The following is a 19,498-nucleotide window of genomic DNA, read 5'->3' as shown; positions in this document are numbered from 1 at the left end:
TATGATGTCTATCAAGATGTTTGCCAAGTAGGGCCAAGCACAATGGTGAACAACCTCTCCTCTCTGTTACTGATGCCTGGCTATGAAGCTGGAGCCTTCCGATGAGAGCATGAATTCATACAACTCCATCCATTCACCAGTATGACTGCATTTATGATTTGGTCAACTGTGCTGGACTAGTAGAGTAGCTTACTACCGAGGAGATTATCTAAAAGCGACATCAACGGTGCTTTCTGTTTGTGCTTTGCGTTTTAACACGAGGTCTCCATGCATTAGCAGACGACGACGTGAGAAGCAGAAAGCCTCTCCAATATCCCCTCGCCCTCGCGTTACGTCACGCTACTCGGATGGTGTGTCTCCAATGAAGCGCGTGTCGTCTGCTTCGCCATTTTATTGTAATTGGCCGACGCCCATCTGAGTAGGATGACGTTACGCGGAGCTGCGACGGCCTTCTGTCTAGGTGGTGTTGAGCAGGGACGCAGCGGACCGTGGTGTGTTGGGATTTCATTTTCACGACTAATGTAATTGTCCCACACAGTGGTTCTGTTAGTTTATTGGACTTGTGCAACTCGAGAGTCGACTCTGGGTTGGCGAAAATGGGCTCCGACCCGCGCGCGAGTCGGAGTCGTGACGTATGAGAGTCGTCGTACTCCAGCAACCCGCACCGAGAGGAAAGTCGCAGGGTCGGACATCTCGTGTTCTGCGAATTTCAGAACGGGAGTCACTGCCACGGTGATGACGTCACGACTGTCGCGCCGTGGCACTGTTCCATTTCTCGCCAAAGAAGAGTCCACTCTCGAGTGGCACAAGTCCGATAAACTAAGAGAACCACTGTGTGGGGCAATGAACCTCTTGTTTCCAACCAGCTAGGAAGCACGTGGGAGCGGGAGAGGAGGATAAGCGCATGCGCTCTGACGAAAGAGAAATAGGTGGAATTCACCTCTTTCCTCGCGTCTGTTTTCCAACCAGCTAGGAAACACGTGGGAGGCGGTAGAGGATAAGCGCATGCGCTGTGACGGAGGAAAAATAAGTGGAATTCACTTCTTTCCTCGAGTCTGTTTTCCAACCAGTTAGGAAATACGTGGGAGGCGGGAGAGGAGGATAAGAGCCCGCGCATGCGCTGTGATGGAGGAAAGATAAGTGGAATTCACCTCTTTCCTCGCGTCTGTTTTCCAACCAGCTAGGAAATACGTGGGAGGCGGGAGAGGAGGATAAGAGCCCGCGCATGCGCTGTGATGGAGGAAAAATAAGTGGAATTCACCTCTTTCCTCGCGTCTGTTTTCCAACCAGCTAGGAAACACGAGGGAGGCGGTAGAGGATAAGCGCATGCGCTGTGACGGAGGAAGAATAAGTGGAATTCACTTCTTTCCTCGAGTCTGTTTTCCAACCAGCTAGGAAACACGTGGGAGGCGGTAGAGGATAAGCGCATGCGCTGTGACGGAGGAAAAATAAGTGGAATTCACTTCTTTCCTCGAGTCTGTTTTCCAACCAGTTAGGAAACACGTGGGAGGCGGGAGAGGAGGATAAGAGCCCGCGCATGCGCTGTGACGGAGGAAAGATAAGTGGAATTCACCTCTTTCCTCGCGTCTGTTTTCCAACCAGCTAGGAAACACGTGGGAGGCGGGAGAGGAGGATAAGCGCATGCGCTGTGACGGAGGAAAAATAGGTGGATTTTCCACTTTGGCTGACTTTTAAAGCAACAGTGAAATGCCCCTCCATTTACTCCTGTGTGGCGGTGGCGTGTTGTGCAACAAATAACATACATGCTCTTGCGTAGGAACGACGAGCGCATCTGACCAACAACGCGCGCGAGGCCTCTGGGGCCCTATTCTCGTCAAAGTAATCGACCTGGATTACTTTGTGTCTTGCCTGTCATTGGTCATTGCGTGAAGAAGGCGTAAGGAACAGAAATGAATGTCACGCGCCCTCAATCCGTAGTCGAGCTCTTGGTCCTGCAATCTTCGTGATAAAGTAGATAAAGCTTGAAGAGTCAGAAGAGTGCAGGATCAAGTGCTCGACTATTGGTTGAGGGCGCGTGACATCCAGTGGCAGTTCCAAGGGGGGGGGGTCGCCCCCCCCCCCAAAGCATAGCCTGGTCCCGTTTTCGTCTCTTTCCCTGTGACACTCTCAAGGAGAGCGAAGAGGGCGCACCCCGAAACTTGTTACTCATAAGACTTCCCATCGTCTAGCATACCAATCCTTCCCGCTGACCGCAACACACAACAGACGGGAGGTAGAGGTGCGGTCCAGGTAGAGTACAACAGGCTTTATGCTGGGCACTATGCCTAAAATGGATTACCAGTTATAGGATTTCGTGCGAGAAAAGGTTGAGCCCGTGTCCAGAACCCCTCCCCCCCCCTCGCACCCAAATGGATAGCGACTGGCTAAAGGCTCGCAGACATCGCCCCCCCCCCCACACACACAAAAAAAAAAGCTGGGACCGCCCCTGGTGACATCAATCTCTGTTCTTCACGCCTTCTTCACGTAACGACCAATGACAGGCGAGACACGAACCATCAGGAACCATCATGCACAATATTTTCGCTGTACGGTGTTCTATCACTGCACAATCAAATTTAGAAAAACAGCAAAGCTCCAAATCTTTACAAACAAGCTTGGAGAAAGCAGGCCCGGCCTGATCTCCTCGCGTGACGTCATCATACCTACGTAGGGAGCGCGTCTCCGTGGTTACGACCGCTCGAAGCACGTTCGTGATTGGCTACGGCCGTTGAAAACACGATGAACACGGAATGATATGGAAGTCCGTGTTTCAATTGGTACAATGCAAGCGAAATTAGTTCACAAAGCGTTACCGTTTAGAGAAGAACAACACAACGCAAACCCTCCCATGGAAGAAAATCCTGGGAAAATCGCTGCTTCGTATAGCGACCACCAGTCCGCTTCGTTGTCGCACTATGTTCTTCGCAGCAGAGCCGTATATTAAAAGGGAGTCTGGCCATTGGGAGGAGTCACAAAAAGAGGCTCGACCTGTCAATCACAGTCTCGCTCCTCTGATTGGTTTGCTTTTTACCAAGGGGGTCGCCATGACACCATACTGCCACCCAAAATGGCGTCGAAAGCAAACATAGTGAAGCAGGGATTTCGTGACAAATTTTTTTCACAGACTACTCTGATTTTACACTGCAAATGCACATTGTCATATACGTTTCTCGGAAATCAGTTTCAACTTACGCTCATCCGTCGATATCTAATCGAAAATAATACGTTTTGTCGCCGACGTTAGGCCTAGTGAACACGGCGATCGCGGCGATCACAACGAAATCATAACAAAAACGGCACTGTGCAGTACAATCTTATATTTAATTGCTGGATTTCATGGATATAAACATTCTTGCCTTTTATATTCCAACTGTTCATGTAGATTTGTTTAAAAATCATTCCGACGACAGAATGTGTCCCAGCAGGTGGTTCTGCCGGCAGCGGTGCAACGACGGAAGCAGACGACAACTCCCGACGTGCCTTACGCTCCCTAGGTGGCGCTCATCAAATTTGCACCAAAAATCCACTAGTTCTGCGGGTTGCGAGAAGTATCCATTTCAATCCCATCCAATCCACTTGCCACCCAAAATGGCGCTGCCCATGTTGGATGGGGGGACAAATAGTGAGGATAGGTTGATTGATAGCGCCCCATATTTCAAGACTTCATTGGTCAGAAAGCTGAAAAAGTGGGTGGAGCTTCAGGTATAGGCATGACCCATTAATGGCCAGACTCCCTTTTAATATACGGCTCTGCTTCGCAGGAACTGCTCCGTGGCGTGGTACGCGCGTACACGTGCAGCATGGACTAAAAACACCGACGCACGAGCTGAAGCGGCGTTCACTGCTTAGTGCCAAGGCAAGAAAGAGTCCGGTAGAATTCTGATCGTAGCTTCATAAAAGAATCACAGTTTTGAATTACGACAACAAGTGCGAAATTAACATAGCGTAGTAACGTAATTTGAAGTGAACTTGTGCAAGCATTTTAGTGTCGCTTTAAGGTATTATAGTGGTGGTGGTGGTGCTAGTGAAAGGACTCGCCATTGTCGGCCTCACAGAGGTGGGCAACGTTACGACTGACGCTCTGTGGGAATGTGCGTCAGGGACGAACTTCTAAGGGAACCGTGCCGACATATATCTGAAAACGTCTGAGGAAAACCCAAGGAAATCCCCAGACAGCACAGCCGGCACCGAGATTCGAACCCGGGTACCTCCCAGTCTCGACGTGACATGGTCAGCACGCTAACCATTGAGCTACGCGAGCTGGTGAGGTATTATTGGACGTCTGGGGTTACCCCAACCGTCCAATAATACTTTAAGACCTTAGGCTCTGGGGTAACCCCAGGAACAAATTTTCAATAGGGCTGGGATAACCCAAGTAGATCCTCAGACAGCACTGTCGTACACCTGTAGTGTTGGGGCTACTCGCGACCTTTGTCATTACCCCAAGAATATGTTGATGTGACGCCAGGGACTTTAGGGGTAAGACCCCAAGGGTCCCTAGGGTAACCCCAGAAAGTCCTGGGTAAATAAATAAACCACAGAACTGATTTTATGGTAAAAAACATGGGTTCTTAGGGTATCCCCAGGACGTATTAGGGTAACCGAGGACGTCTTGTGGCAACCCTAAAGTGTCTTAGGGTAACCCTTAGTGTTGCTGGGGTTACCTCAGCAGAACCTCAGGATTTGGGGGGTAACCTCAAGATTTTCTGAGGTTACTTCAGACCTTTTTTCAATAGAGCACGTTCAATGACCACTGGTTTTAATGATCATTGAAAACTGCCCTTGTGACAGGTCCGAAGCGTGTATCACTTGTCATGGAACACAATTAAGCTAAATATAACCAGAAGAAAACAATGCTGAGCTGGATTTGAACTATCATGTGACAGGATCATGCGACAGGGAAGTTTAACCCAACGACGCACTGGAAGAGCCGTTCGCGGGTTCGATCCCGGTCGAGGACGGTAGCACTGTGGGGGAGTGCATACCCGTATTTGCAAACCGACGTGCTGAAAGGTTACTGCGCTGCTGTACGACGAAATCCTGTTGTTCGCCTTGGCACAATACAGGATTCCTTGGGTAACATTTTTTATTGATGGCATGAAAGATGAACTTTGTGCTTCAACTTGCGCTTCCTCGTGTGGTGGGAATGTCGGGAAGTTTTGGAATACACTTGCTGGGAGGTGCTGTTGCAACCCACCGTGAATCTTGCTTATCACGCACGGATCAAAAGCGATAATAACTTTGTCCAAGATATGGTTGGTTGGGGCCTCCTGTGGGGGCCTCGTTACGGACTAAGAGTATGTCCAGTCTGTTTGGATGTTATTGTAAAAAATAGAAATGTATGTGGTATATCAAGATGTTTTTCGAGTATATAGGGCCAAGCACAACAGTGAACAACCTCTCCTCTCTGCAACTGATGCCTGACTACGGAGCTGCACCCTTGACAATGATCCTGGTGTGTCCTGTGGAATGGTGAATTTAGTGGAGCACGTGCCGTGCTGTTTTCGTGCACAATTCGATAATAAAATCGTATTCCAACCAATTTGAAAGTTTGTAGCTGCTGATGGCGACGTTGATTTTGCACGTGGGCGGCGTTAACCCTTTGTCTTCGCTATTCTCTTCCTGACTGTTGCGTGAATTCGTGTGTCAGGTCTATTCTCCACCGCCCTGCTTGGTTTCAGCGTTTGCACGTTGGATGCCTCTACCGGAATGCACACGAACTAGTCGTGGGAGGTGTTGTAACGGTGGCAGTGAACTCATCATCGAGCCGGCTAGGGAACGGGCACGAGCAAGGAGGTTGAGGTACGGTGAGCTATAGTTGAGGTGCGCTCGAGGGCAGGAACAGACGAGGTGCGATTTAGACCTGGCACCAGAGGATCGAGACTGGGATCAGACGACCTTGTTTTATTAAGCTCTTTGTTTGTCTCGTCATCCTGACATCACCATCTTTTTACTCCACCCATTCACCAGTGTGGCTGCATTTGTGACTTGCGTCGTCTAGTTTACTGAGCTTTCTGCTTGTTGTTTGCTTTGACGCCTATGCTTTTTGACACCAGACCACCATATAGTATCTATATGCTCCATATACCAGCAGACGACGATGTGAGAAGCAGTGACACTGCGGGCCGTGGTTGGTTGGGATCTCATTCTCACAACTAACGTCACTGTCATGAGACGGTGAACGGATGAGAGTAGGGGATTGTTTTTTACAGGTGCAATTTTACAGTGTGGTTGACCATTAAAGGGGCAGTGAAATACCCCTCCATCAATTATTCGTTTTTAGCAGTGGCGCGCATTGTTTTTAGCAGTGGAGCTGACCGATGAGGCGCGCGAGGTCTCTGATCTGCACAGCCTCCAGAAACCCTCAGCTCCCACACTCACCCCTTCAGAGGGCGTGTAATTAAACGAGGTAAGTCGACATCACTTCGTGACGTCAGTAGTCCCCATGGGAGGGCTGATCAAATGTGTGGACATATAGGCCGGCGGAGCCAACACGCTGTTGCAGTAACAGACGAACTTTCAGTGGTCAGTGAGGGCTCACGGCTACACGCAGATCTGACGCCACGCTGACGTTACCGCTGACGTACTCCTGACGTCACGCGAGGATATCAATTTGGCAAATATTTTGGTTGGTAGTTCCCGACAGAATGCTCGTTGAGTGAGACGGGATTTTCGACCAAATAACAATACGAAATGAGAGTGCACGTCTTCGGCCGACTTCAGGAGGTGCTTATCTGGAACGTTTACCCGAAGGTTTAGTAAGGACTTTTAAGTACAGTCGGTCGCATCCTTAATCACTTCAGTGTAAGAGTGGACAGAGCGGTGCTTGCATTGATTTAGGCTTCCCGCCGTGGACTTGCAGTACTGGACAACGACAGAGGCAGATATTTTTGTAAACGTATCGTTTTTACAAAATAGCCATATACATATATGCACATGCACACAAAAAAGCGACACTGTTTCATATTTACTGTACAAGGAAATTCAAACGACGACATTTCAATGCTGTAAAGACACAAGAGGAACCAGAAAGGATGTGCACGCCAGTATCATAGAACAACATCGTTATAAAGAGAAAGCAAGTAACACAGAATCAATGATCGTGCAATTAGAGTTGTGAACTATGCCGTAAATAAGCTAAGAGACTACTAACGAGAACTATGATACACGTTTATACATTATAGTTCAAGTAGTTGCTGCTTTCGAACGAACGCTATGGCTCTTTGTATTAGTCATCTTTTTATCTTGTCATACATCACGCGAATGCTGACTAATGAGTTTACAATCCAGGCGAGTTTACTATGAGGAATTTTTACAATAATTTTATTTTCGAGCTGTGCAGAATATCAACTGCAAACTGCTGATTAGGTGATAAATGGTCAATTGATAAGAATGGGATATAAATATATTTCGTTGTCACTGAAGTTATGGACAACATTTACCCAAAAAGGTCTACATAATGCGCATCGTATGCGTTACCTTTTACCATAATCGTCGTTGTTTTAGATACCTCGATGAAATGTCGATATGATATATGATCAAAATGGCGATCAGTAGTATCTTCTTACTGAGTTTTTAGAAAATTTTCATTGCGTCTCTCAGTCACGATGTGCGCAGCGTGCACGGTGGCAGATTTAATCGTCATCTTCGATTTTTATTTTTTTTTACTTGTTCCTCGCATCTAACGCCGATTTCGCTTGGTCCGCTTCACGGTGCGAGAACTAACTGAAGCCATTCATACAAAATAATTGAACAACAACAAATAATTAATAAAAATGAATTGAAATAATTGTTATTTACCAACCAAAAAATAATTGAAGTTATTGATAAAAAATCGCATGCCCTGAAATACCGTTCTGTATGTTTTCTATAGCATATTTATTTATACTTCCACATTTGTTTGTATTTATTTAAGAATGTATTGCTAAAAAAACGATACAACGCCATCCGCATTTTTATGACATGTCAAATTTAGAAGACATTTGCGTATGAATATGAAAAAAAAAAGCTTTGTGCTAACATTCTGGATAAAATTTTTATTTGACTAAATGGAAATATATGAATAAAAACAGGAAAGCAGGAAAAAAGTCAAAAACTCGCGATAATGATATCAAACAGCGCAATATTTTAAAGACGGCTTCACTCAATCCTCGCCAAATAATTCAAATAATCAAAATACTACTGAATCGCCATGTTGCCATTGTGTAGCATGTAACTGTGCGTGGACGAGATGGAATTCTTAGCTAGTGTGGGATTTTTTTTTTTTTATTCCAAGAAAATTCTGGCGTCTTAAAAAAGCGTTTCGCTTTACATTTCAAGCTCTGTTTATCTATGCTTTGACATAGTCATGCGCATGTACAGTATATTACCCGCCAGCTTGCACATAGCTTTGCTACAATGTAACGGCGAAATCACGATTTAACGATTTTTAAACGTGCAAAATTTTAATTTGTAATTTACATTTAAGGGACCAAACAAAATCGGCGTTAAATGCGGGGAAAACGCTTTGCTAGTGACATGACTTGCACGCAAATATTTTCGTGCAAAATTTTATTTCTCGTTATATATCGTGATTTCGCTGTCGAAGTTCTCGCAAACGAAGCTTTTAAAAAAAGCGCGCCAAAATGCACTGAAGCCATTCCCACTCACAGCGTGCGCTATTATGGCCACTCAGCTCCGACGTCAGTGCATTTCAACCACCAAGCATTCAAACCATTTCACTCGAGAAGGGGGTTACGGGGTTGAGTTTAGAAGGGGGCGTTAGCTTGAGAAAACGTTCGGCGCTCTTGACGCATACCACGGCGCATAAGCTCGACACCAGCGTGTTGTCGCCACCACCATGACGTCATTTCCGGGCACACGACTGCCGGAAACGGCGGAAGGGTACGGTACGCTTGTACTATACGTAAACGGGCACAAAAATAGCACTCAAACAAAAAAACAAACAAAAACTTTTTTGAATGGGATGTAGTCGTCGTGCAAATTGTAAAGATTGGGTGTGATATGATGACGTACTTCCGGTTCCTTCTTTTCTAGTGTATGGCCTCTCTGTCCTTTCTAACGGCAGTGCTTAGCAATCTCGATCTCCTCAGCTTTCCTCCTCCCAACCTTCGATGGTGCTTTCAGCATTCCCAGCAACGAGCTCTCCCTAGACTTTCTCACGTACCTCTCCAAGTGGTACCTCATACCAGGTGACCATTACGGTATATAATCTTTCACCGTCCCTTCCTCCTTCTCGTGATGGTAACGCCCACTAAGTGACATCAGAACACAGGGGAACATTGGTAAATTTTGTAGGTACGCCTACCCACAGTCACGTGGAACACTCTCGCACAACATGCGATAAAATACATATATTTACATACACAATACGAAAGTACCCTTTGTTAGTCCTGTGGGTAAATTTGGTACCCCAGTGCCCAGTTTTTCTATAACACGGCCTTGTGCGTTCTAGCTATGCCTCTCACGACTTACACAAATAGGCGGTGCCGAATGTTCCCGTCTGCACTGCGTCCCGAAGGGAACACCCTATGGAGTACCCCGGCCCGTCACACTCCACGATGCCAAATATAGGATCTTCACGATACGATATGCCTTGCTTGATTTGAAAAAAAAGAAAAAGAAAAAGAAACGGTTTCCTGACCTGTACACTAACTTATACACTATAAAAAGCGCGAAGCTACAGAGGACCCGATGTCCTCTCAAAGGTACTTTCACCTCTGCACTTGACAGCGAGTGTACCACTTTCTTTCTTTTCAAATTCAACGTAAAATACCTACGCGTACCCTGATCCTTCACACGCCATTATCTTGTCAGTGGTGATACGCCACAGCATGGTGGTGGTGACCGTGCTGGTGCTGGTTGTGCCCCAAACCGACCCCCTTCTCAAGCACTACCCCGAACACAACCCTGCCGTTCAGGTTTACTTTCGGCTTCGGTAAGAAGGGTAAGAACAAGTTCTTGATCACCCCCATCGGGCTGACTCCGTAACCGTGGCTGCCGTGGTCGCCATGATCGCCGCCGCCACCTCCGATAGTAAAGGTGATCCCTTTGCCGTGTCCCCCGTGGCTCGAATGGGAGTCACCCGCGTTAATCTCGTAACCAGATCGATCTTTCGTCGGATAGGCGGCGCTTTCGGACGATGGGTGAAGTAGGCCTCGTTGAGCGTCCACCGGGTCGTAGTGACGAGAGCCGTAGCGGTGGGGAGGGTGATAGGGATTGCTGCTGGGTGGGGGAGGTGGGTTGTAAGGTGGATGCGAGTCGCTGTTTGGTGGGGGAGGGTTGTAGCTGGCGCTGTACCCGCCGACCGATTGGAAGCCAGGTTGAGGGGGCTCGGCCACGTGTGGCTGGACGGAGTTTGCGTTCGGCTGCAGAAAGTGAACAGGGTGTGAATTAATATCAAGTTTGCCACCTCTTTAGAGAGAAATAACTTTATAGAAGTTGGGGTCGGACGGCTACGTTATTATAGTGAACGTTGAGATAAATGGGAGACAGAAGACAAAAGTAGGGGAAGTAACAAAAAATTGCTTATTAAAACTTAAAAGTTATAAAAGCTAGGGGTGACGTCTATGTCACGGCGGAAGCTCCGCCTTCGTCAGGACGAAATTACTAAATGATTAATAACTAACATTTAGTTATTTCGTCCTGACGAAGGCGGAGCTTCCGCCGTAACATAGACGTCACCCCCTAACTTTTAAGTTTTAATAAGCCATTTTTTGTTACTTCCCCTACTTTTGTCTCCCACTTATCTCAACGTTCACTATATAATATAAAATATATAAATTGCTTTATGTATATATATATATATAATTAAAGTGGGTGGGTGGGTGGATGTACCGTCGTGGAGGTACGTCCGTGGCTAATTTATCTGGATTATATGCGATATGGACACGTGATATGGCCTCGTGCCCTACTTACAGGGCTACTGCAGTTAAAGGGTAGTTTTACCCTCGTATTTTCCGGCACATATATACAGTATTTAAGTTGACCCAAACGCACGGTGCGAGTATAGGCCCCGTGTTGAAACTCCGCGAAACTTGCACGGAAAATATTCGACAATGGTACGAAACAAGGGTTGACGTTTCTGCGGTGGACAGAAGTTTACAAGAAGTGTACAAAGCCTATTTCAGCCTCTCATTCGCAGTCTCGTACGTGGCAATTCGGATTTCCAGCACAGTATGCCAAGACTTGGGATCTTACCACGTAAAACACTGCCAACAGGGTGTTCAAGCTAACGTACACCGGAATATATATATATAAAAAAAAACACGGTGCGTCATATACACAAATGAAAAACTGCAGAATATTGTGAGGAGTCGCGTGTTCTAATCACATGTACTTTTTCATGCTGACTGATTAATTAATTAGGCGAATTTTATTAGCCAATGAACGATGAAAGAAGGAAGTCACTAAAAAGGTTAGCCAGCTGCAGGACTCCTTTCTCTGTGTTCCAGCCTCAGAACATACAATTCCGTTGACTAGTCAACTTTTTAATTATTAGTCTTAGGGCTGAGATGTGAATTGGGCCGTGCACGTCGAGAAGCAGCCATCGCAATTGTTGCCTGCAGCGTACGGCTTGCATGCAGTTCTTTTCTCTGTTGTTGTTGTTCCTGGTAAGAAAGAACGCGCGAGAAATCCGACAGTCTATCATGCTACACGAGGCGAGCGCACATACGCGCGCGCCTCGATTTCTTAAAGCTCTTGAATACACAAGAACACATCCGTCATCTGCCGAGAAGCGACCAGAGCCAACGCCACGTAGATAGAGAAAGCCTGAGCGCTCGTCGACGTGACGTAACAATTAAGAGTCAGCCAATCAGGATCGTGTCTTCAACGGCCGTAGCCAATCACGAACGTGCTTTCAGCGGTCGTGGCCATGGAGAACCACCACCGTCGTCTGCGAGTGTTGATTAAACATCCCCGCGTACTAAATGGGGAATTTTAAATTAAACCCTAAACGATCCCATATCTTCGTCAAGACTGATTTTCAGGAAAGCGCGTTGCACTTTTTATCTAAATATTTAGGTCTGCAGGTTCCAGGTGAGCTTCAATCATTTGCAGGTTTTTCAGTTCGCAGAACGGCGAATCGCAGTAGCGAACGAATTCTGACTCTTAATTGAAAGAGGGAGAGGAGGCAATGCGTAGGCTTTCTCTGTCTAGGTAGCATTGTCAGAGCTCACCTGACGGTCTCTTTTCGGCAAATAACGGATGTATAGTAGTTCTTCAGTGCGCTTGAGAGTCCTGAAATCGAGGCGCGCGCGTCTTTGCACAGTTCGAGTCCTTTATTGAGGAACAAAGGGGGGAACAATCATGTACGACGTTGTCAAATTACCTGGAAAGGCGACGGTGGCGGAGGCGGCAAGAAGGGGTTGGGGTTACTTCCATTTCTCCTGGTGAGCACCTGTTGAGGAGGAAGGTAGGAGGGATGATAGTGGTGGTGAGGTGTCTCGTATTCGTCCCTCGGTCGGATGGGAAGCCGTGGCATGGCGGCCTCCGAGTGGTGGTGCATGGCAGAGGAAGAGGGAGGATCAGGAGGGACGGGACGTTCCAAGAAGCTCTGCTTCGGTGGCAGCGACGGTTCATAGCGAGCGTCCTGGAGCAAGAAAGATTAAAATGCACCTTCTGTCCTTTCTTTTCTGTGACCGGCCAGTTACTGGAATGAAAGAACAAATCTACACCCTCCTATTTCCCGTTAGGGATTCTACAAGTTCTCATGGGCGTTCCGACAGGGGGGGAGCTCCAAGATCACTGGCTGTAGGAATTGAATCAACACCTCCTAGATAGCACCAGGCCTGCGCCCCACGTGACACAGCGAGCGTCACATACGAAGGCCTGCTGTGGATGCTGCTATTGAAATCAATCAAAGAGCGAACAAGAGAAAACTTGTACTATCTAGGAAGTGTTTATTGAATGCGCTTTACTCGCAGGTCGTCATTGTCAAATGTCGTCATAACAATCTGAATCTTATCCACCGGATTCCCTGCATATCAGAGGTTTCGATTGTCGTCGTCGTATTATCCACGCTTTGCCTCCCCTTATTGGAAGCTATTTGTCCTTCCCCATAGGAAAAATCCTTGGAACGCCCATGCCTCTAAGGAACGCGCCAGGCAAGGTTAGGAAGGACAGTTGCCTTATCAGAATCTATTCAGGAACAATGGACACTCCACACCACATCCCCATCGCCAGAACGCAGCATGGTCTTCGGAAATCTCGGAGATCGATTGATTTCTGCCGCCGACCTAGCAAACCTACATGTAACTTCACCTTGCACTGTAGTAAATCTACGCTCTTGCGTATTCTGGAGAGACTATATCTAAGCTATAGATCGGTTAGGTCTGTCAGATAGATATATTATTTTCGTCTCATAGTATGTTATATCTGACCACGTAATAGGTCTGGTCTAGTTCTATCTGGTAGATCACCTACATGCCGCTAGCACATACATTCCAGGTCTCTTATCTGATATGTCAATGGTGGTGGTGGTGGTGGTGATGGTGAAAGGGCTCGCCGTTGCCGGCCTCACAGAGGTGGGAAACTTCACGACCTACGCCCTGGGGGAATGTGCGTCCTGGGCCGACTTCTAAGGGAACTGTACCGACATATATCTGAAAGCGTCTGAGGAAAACCCAGGAAAAACCTCAGGCAGCACGGCCGGCACCGGGATTCGATCCCGCTTACCTCCCAGTCTGATACGACAATGAAATCTATACGTATTTGGCGGGGTCCACTCAGACCTAACGGCTGCTTCTTCCTCGTCACCCACTTTGAATGATCTTCCACCCACCTTATGGAACCCTCCACGTGCGTCTTTCTTAGCGTCCGGTAGCGGGGCGAACACCACGAACTGGGGTGTCCTGCCGCTGCCGTCCTTAGATGCACTGCTCAGGATACGGTTCAACATGTCCGCAAACTCCGGGGAATGGGGGTCCAGCGTTGACGTCGAAGGCGCTGCGGTCGTCGATTTCGTCGGCTTCGGCGTCGTAGATCTCGGTGTCGACGGCATTGCGGTAGAGGTGGTGGACGTGACTTTAGCCGATGTGGCGCGTGACGTCGTGCTCATCGTGGTGCTGGTTGTCGTGGTAGTGCTGTAAAAGAATATAGAAGAATAAGAAAGAAATAGAAGAATAATAGAAGAATCGGTCACAAAGAGATTGGACGGTTAAAGCTCGCTTGTGCCAGAGGTGTACAGTACTCTGAAGTTTCACGCCTCGGGGAATAACCCTATAACTTAATTGCTATACTTGATTTCGCGATGTCACTCTTCCCGCCCGTCGTAATACTACTGACAAAAGCCAGTGAAGTCAAATTGCAGTGAAGAGCCGGTTCGTGGAATCCAGCATTTCCCCTCCCGTTTGTTTCGGATTCAGTCTGTCTACCAACGTCACGATGACGTTTCTCGGATAGAGGTCTATTCGTTTCGTACGATATGTCCGATCCACCAAGTTGAACGTCGAAAGAATGGCTAGGAAGAAACGAGCTGGTGACAAGAATACACGATGAAAAAATCCCGAGACTAGGGAGACGACGAAAAACGGACACATGCATACGAAGTCTCTGAATGTCGAGATTTCAAGTCAGTGCAAGGCAGCTTCTCTGCATTATCGCGCTGCTTCGTGGGGAAGTTCGCTTTTCGGCGCGCTCGCATTTATTAGCCATGGAAAATGACCTTTTCGTGTTTCCGCCACTGTACCTAATAAATGTTTAATATATGAGCGAAAAACGCGAATATAACGTACGTGTAACTTAACCCTAAGGAATCAGCTGTCGCACAATTTCGTTGAAGTTTAAGGTGGATTTATGATCGGTTACTTAAATCCAACGTCCCCATCGGGTTGCTAACGCTGCTCATCTCACTATAAATAATGGGTTTTCGATATAAATACGGGTGACGCGTCTTAATAATTTTCGCGTTGTATCACTTTTGTACCTGACGAAATGTAAACTACTGAAAGAAAGCTTGTACGGCTCACGTCAAAGTTAACTTGAACACCGTTAGGGCCATCCTACGCTGTTATTTCTACTAAGCACCACTAAAGTCCGCAGTTCGGAATGGCGCTGAAATTAACTCTGCTACGTCCTGTACGTTAATAAACGGTAGTTTCACTATTTTTCTCTTTTTATCACTTGTGTTGCCCGTACTTGACAACGATGCAGAGAAGATTAGCATGGCCCCGTCGTCATTCATGTAGTAGTTGTTGTTGTTGCAAGCATGGCCCCTACGCAAGGATGACACGCAAAATCGTGAAGCGTTCCGTCCTGTTTTTTTTTTCCTTCTTTTTTTAGTAATGCTTCGCCGGAACTGCGCGTGTGGGTTGAAATTCTTTTTCTTTTTTTCGAGTTGGATGTCCTTTTTCGCTCTGCGTTTCAATTCTGGCAGCCAGTAATATAAACCGTTATCATAAAATAAATAAATCATATATAAATAACATCAGATTTAAATCGCGAAACAAATGAATTCATTGTAGTTCCAGTAGTTGTGTCTGCGTTGTTCGTTCCGTCTCCGCGTTCCTTAACCATTTATTGGTAAAAACAAATCGTTTAGGAGTATACTAACAAGTTTTGTCGGATACTTGTAGTGGGTGTTCACGCATATCGGACGTTAGCCGTTCATATATATTTTTAAGATATTCTTTCATTGTCTTACGTATATTTCTCCGAATTGTTTTCTGGCTCCCTAGGCCCTTGAAAGATAAATAAAATAAAATAAACTTCGATTCGTCTTTTTGCTTTCCTCGTTTTCCGTTTAATAACGGTTTATTTAAATTCCTACATCGTTTTTAATTTTTATGTTAGAGAAAGATTTCCTGATATGAAGCCAACACATACACGCACTGATTTTTTTACATTGTGTATAAAACGTATAAAAACGGCAAATCCTGTGCCTGTTTTTTTTTTCTTTATAAATCATGCTGTTCAAAATTATAAAAACGGCAAATCCCGTCTCTGTTTTTGTTTTGTTATAAATCATGCTGTTCAAAATTTAGTTGTGCAACGCCGGGCCCCAGCTCCCCTCTTTTCAACTTTTGCTCCGCGCTGTTTATAATAAGTTTCCTGATAAGCCATTATTTGCACTGACATTGACGTAATTTATTGCCTGATTTCCTTCGGGCTGAGTAGGGTTGTCTATAAATAAGTAATCCGCTACACTGTTCACTGAAGAAGTGTTTGCTCGCGCCATGATGAGGCGGCGGAGACTCAATGCTGCCGTTGGAAAATCCGACGTGAGCGGCTGTTGTGACGGAGAGTAGCACAATATTTGCTGCGTAGCGGTCCTTGTGGCTCAGCACATGTACACTATGAATAGAAAACACGTGTCATAGGTGATTCTACGGGGGATTTACGCACAGATACGACATAAGGGATTGTAGATTATAGAAAAAAGTTTCATTAGTCTTGTAGTTCACCGTTTGTCTTACACCTGCACAACATTGCCTATAAATACGAATGTGAACTGCTATCTGATACATACATCGGCGAGAGCCGAACACAAACCATCCAGGCAGTTCGCCTTGCAGTCCCCGGCAGTGTGCCGGGGCTTTTTTTTAAATTTGGTCATTCCATGCGAAATCACCCAAAGGTCGTGCTCGACTCCCCTCAGTTTTGCTTCCAAAAATTATCATGGACTCCTTATTGGAAATAAAGACATTTTCCCGAGTTTTACTGGACAATGTTGAACCGTTGTCGATTTAAGCGGGGTCAAAGTTCGTCAGAGTCGCGAAAACCATGCTACGAAAAAAGTTACCTACTGAGCAGGGTTTTGAGTCTAGGTGGACTTTAGTGGCATAGAATGAAAGACCGTGTCCCTACCATTCTGCCAGTATCAAGTTCTTCCATCGCGTTTCATTTTCGGCCAGTGAAACAGGGCTGCTTTTTGGCGCTATTTCTTACAACTTTGCGCCTTGCTAAGGGCACTTTTCGCACAAGCTGGAAGGGCGAAATAAATTCAGCGTGTTCTGTATCTTCCATACTTCAAAATCACATGTTTTGAAGGCCGACCACACAATACTTTTTGCCCCATTTAATCCCAAATGCCGTACTTTTGGCAAAGTTGGCCGTTTTCAACGCCATTTTTGAAAATGAAGCGGTCGGCCGAGAACAATGCAAATAGATGGAGATGACAGATCAATATCTATACTAAAGCATATAAAAAATTTGAGAAGGTACTTACTGATTAGGGTGAGAAAATAATTTTTATATCCCATCCACTCTACACATAGTTACGCTGAACGGCGCACGGGTGAGTCGCGAGGCTTGGCTCGGATAACGTTTTTCCGTGTGGTGAAGTTTCCCTATCCCTTATGAAGGACCAGAACAGACATTATATTCAGCTAAGTCACATCTATGCTACTACCGCGGACTGGCCCGAGATGTTCATGTGGTGCTTGCTAATCTATCCACACTGAACAGCTGGCTGCTGATGATCAGCCAAGCTGCTGGAATTATAAAAACAGTTTATTTGCGATTCAGACTGTCTACACATTTTATTTTCGCGATTGTAACAGTTTGAAGTAAGAGCAAAAAGATATCCACGTAAATGAATGCACAACGGTTTCATTATTATTTCATATTTTCTTTTCAAACGGCAAGCAAAGGCGACCACTGCTAGGGTATCTCATTAGAAGTGACCACTACAATTTCCTCTGTACGGCGAAGAGATAGGTCTTGAACGCTGCTCCGACTGGAGTTTCCGTGAGTGCCACGCACTTTCATACCGTAGCCCTTCATTTTGCACGCGCGCATTTGCTGACGTTCATACTTCGGCCATTGTTCAACACAACGACTTCAGCAAGAAACTTGGAGCAATTGGTTACCCGGCATGCATCACATGTGAGAAAGACGATCATAAACTAATCAGCTGAGCCGCGGATGAGCTCTCCTAAGCCGATTTCAAGGCCATGTGTTAAAGGTTAGTGGATGTACGAGCGCGTTTTTGGACGCTACAATGCAGCAAAAGCTATCCGCTCATATTAATCATAACAAACACGCATTCGAAGGGATAGTATGGTTTGCTCATAATGTTCCTTGTGAGTGTGAAAGCATCGCTGTCGTTTCTCATGACTACCACTTTAAAACGCCGCGAATGAAAGACGCTGAGAAACACCTACTAACAATACTTACCAATGCAATGATAACAATAAAAACTCTGCATTTGATTAACAAAAGGGCTGGCAAACAAGAGGAAATGCTCATATCCGGCCGCACGACGCGGCTTGTGAAACCTAGGCACGCGATCTGTTCGCGCGCCTCACAGCACAGGGAGCCATAGGGAGCCGTCTCGTGCGGCCCGCGCGTAACCATGTGGGACATAAAAAATATTTTCTCGCCCTTATCAAAAAGTACCTTTCTCAATTTTTAAATATGCTTTAGTATAGATATTGATCTGTCATCTCCATCTATTTGCATTGTTCTCGGCCGACCGCTTCATTTTCAAAAACGGCGTTGAAAACGGCCAACTTTGCCAAAAGTACGGCATTTGGGATTAAATGGGGCAAAAAGTATTGTGTGGTCGGCCTTCAAAACATGTGATTTTGAAGTATGAAAGGTACAGAACACGCTGAATGTATTTGTTCCTTCCAGCATGTGTGAAAAGTGCCCTTAGCAAGGCGCAAAGTTGTAAGAAATAGCGCCAAAAAGCAGCCCTGTTTCGCTGGCCGAAAATGAAACACGAGGGAAGAACTTAATATTGGCAGAATGTTAGGGCCACGCTCTTTCATTCTATGTCACTAAAGTACACCTAGACTCAAAATCCTGCTCAGTAGGTAACTTTTTTCGTAGCTTGGTTTTCGCGATTCTGACGAACTTTGACCCCGCCTAAATGGACAACAGTTCAACATTGTCCAGTAAAACTCGGGAAAATGTCTTTATTTGCAATAAGGAGTCCATGATAATTTTTGGAAGCAAAACTGAGGGGGGTCGAGCACGACCTTTGGGTGATTTCGCATGGAATGACCCAATTGTCTTTTGTCATGTTGTGGTTAGAACTATGCAAACAAGCAAACCAACGGGATCATCCTCTTCCCCACGTTCACTCTCATTCATGTTATGAGAAAAAAAGAAAAGAAACGTTTACTGCACAATATGTGTGCTTATATGGAATACGGAAACGCACAAAACGACAGCATGTAGAGAAGACGTTTTTGCATGGGCTACGTATACTTCTGCAAAAGCACTAGATATGATGAAAGATGAAAGTCACTGAAAAGGTTAGCCAGCTGTTTCCAGTGACTTCCATCTTTCATCGTTAATTTCTTAGGCAACTTGAGGCCTTGTATGTGATTGTCCCGTCTATGTTGTTCCAGCCTCAGAACATCACTTCTCCCATGCATTAGACATGGTTGCCTAACCAAAACCTACATAGCTGTTCACACTCATGCCCCTGTGGACGGAGAAACAATAACGAGAACCTGGAAAACAACTAATATCTAATTCTGTCTGCTCCATCTATCGAACAAAACAGCTAATTGTCCATTGAGACGACAGTTGCAGGATAGGGGAAAGG

General features: G+C 46.0%; 1 protein-coding gene and 1 pseudogene across 1 annotated transcript in view; one reads left to right on the top strand and one right to left on the bottom strand.

The window, feature by feature from the left end:
- Positions 1–6,893: 6,893 nt before the first annotated feature.
- LOC135393348 (uncharacterized) overlaps positions 6,894–19,498 on the bottom strand; it is a 119,432-nt gene continuing 106,827 nt past the window's right edge. Inside the window, exons 5-7 of the mRNA XM_064623818.1 lie at positions 13,784–14,084; positions 12,332–12,592; positions 6,894–10,367 (exon numbers count right to left, since the gene is read on the bottom strand). Coding sequence (XP_064479888.1) covers positions 9,813–10,367; positions 12,332–12,592; positions 13,784–14,084 — 1,117 coding nt within the window. The 3' untranslated portion in view covers positions 6,894–9,812. The remainder of the gene's footprint in view (positions 10,368–12,331; positions 12,593–13,783; positions 14,085–19,498) is intronic.
- Positions 15,101–15,260, top strand: LOC135393618 (U6 spliceosomal RNA; annotated as a pseudogene).

The sequence above is a fragment of the Ornithodoros turicata genome, chromosome 4 (genome assembly GCF_037126465.1).
Source record: "Ornithodoros turicata isolate Travis chromosome 4, ASM3712646v1, whole genome shotgun sequence".
Lineage (NCBI taxonomy): Eukaryota > Metazoa > Arthropoda > Arachnida > Ixodida > Argasidae > Ornithodoros > Ornithodoros turicata.
This window is presented reverse-complemented; position numbering and strand designations above follow the sequence as displayed.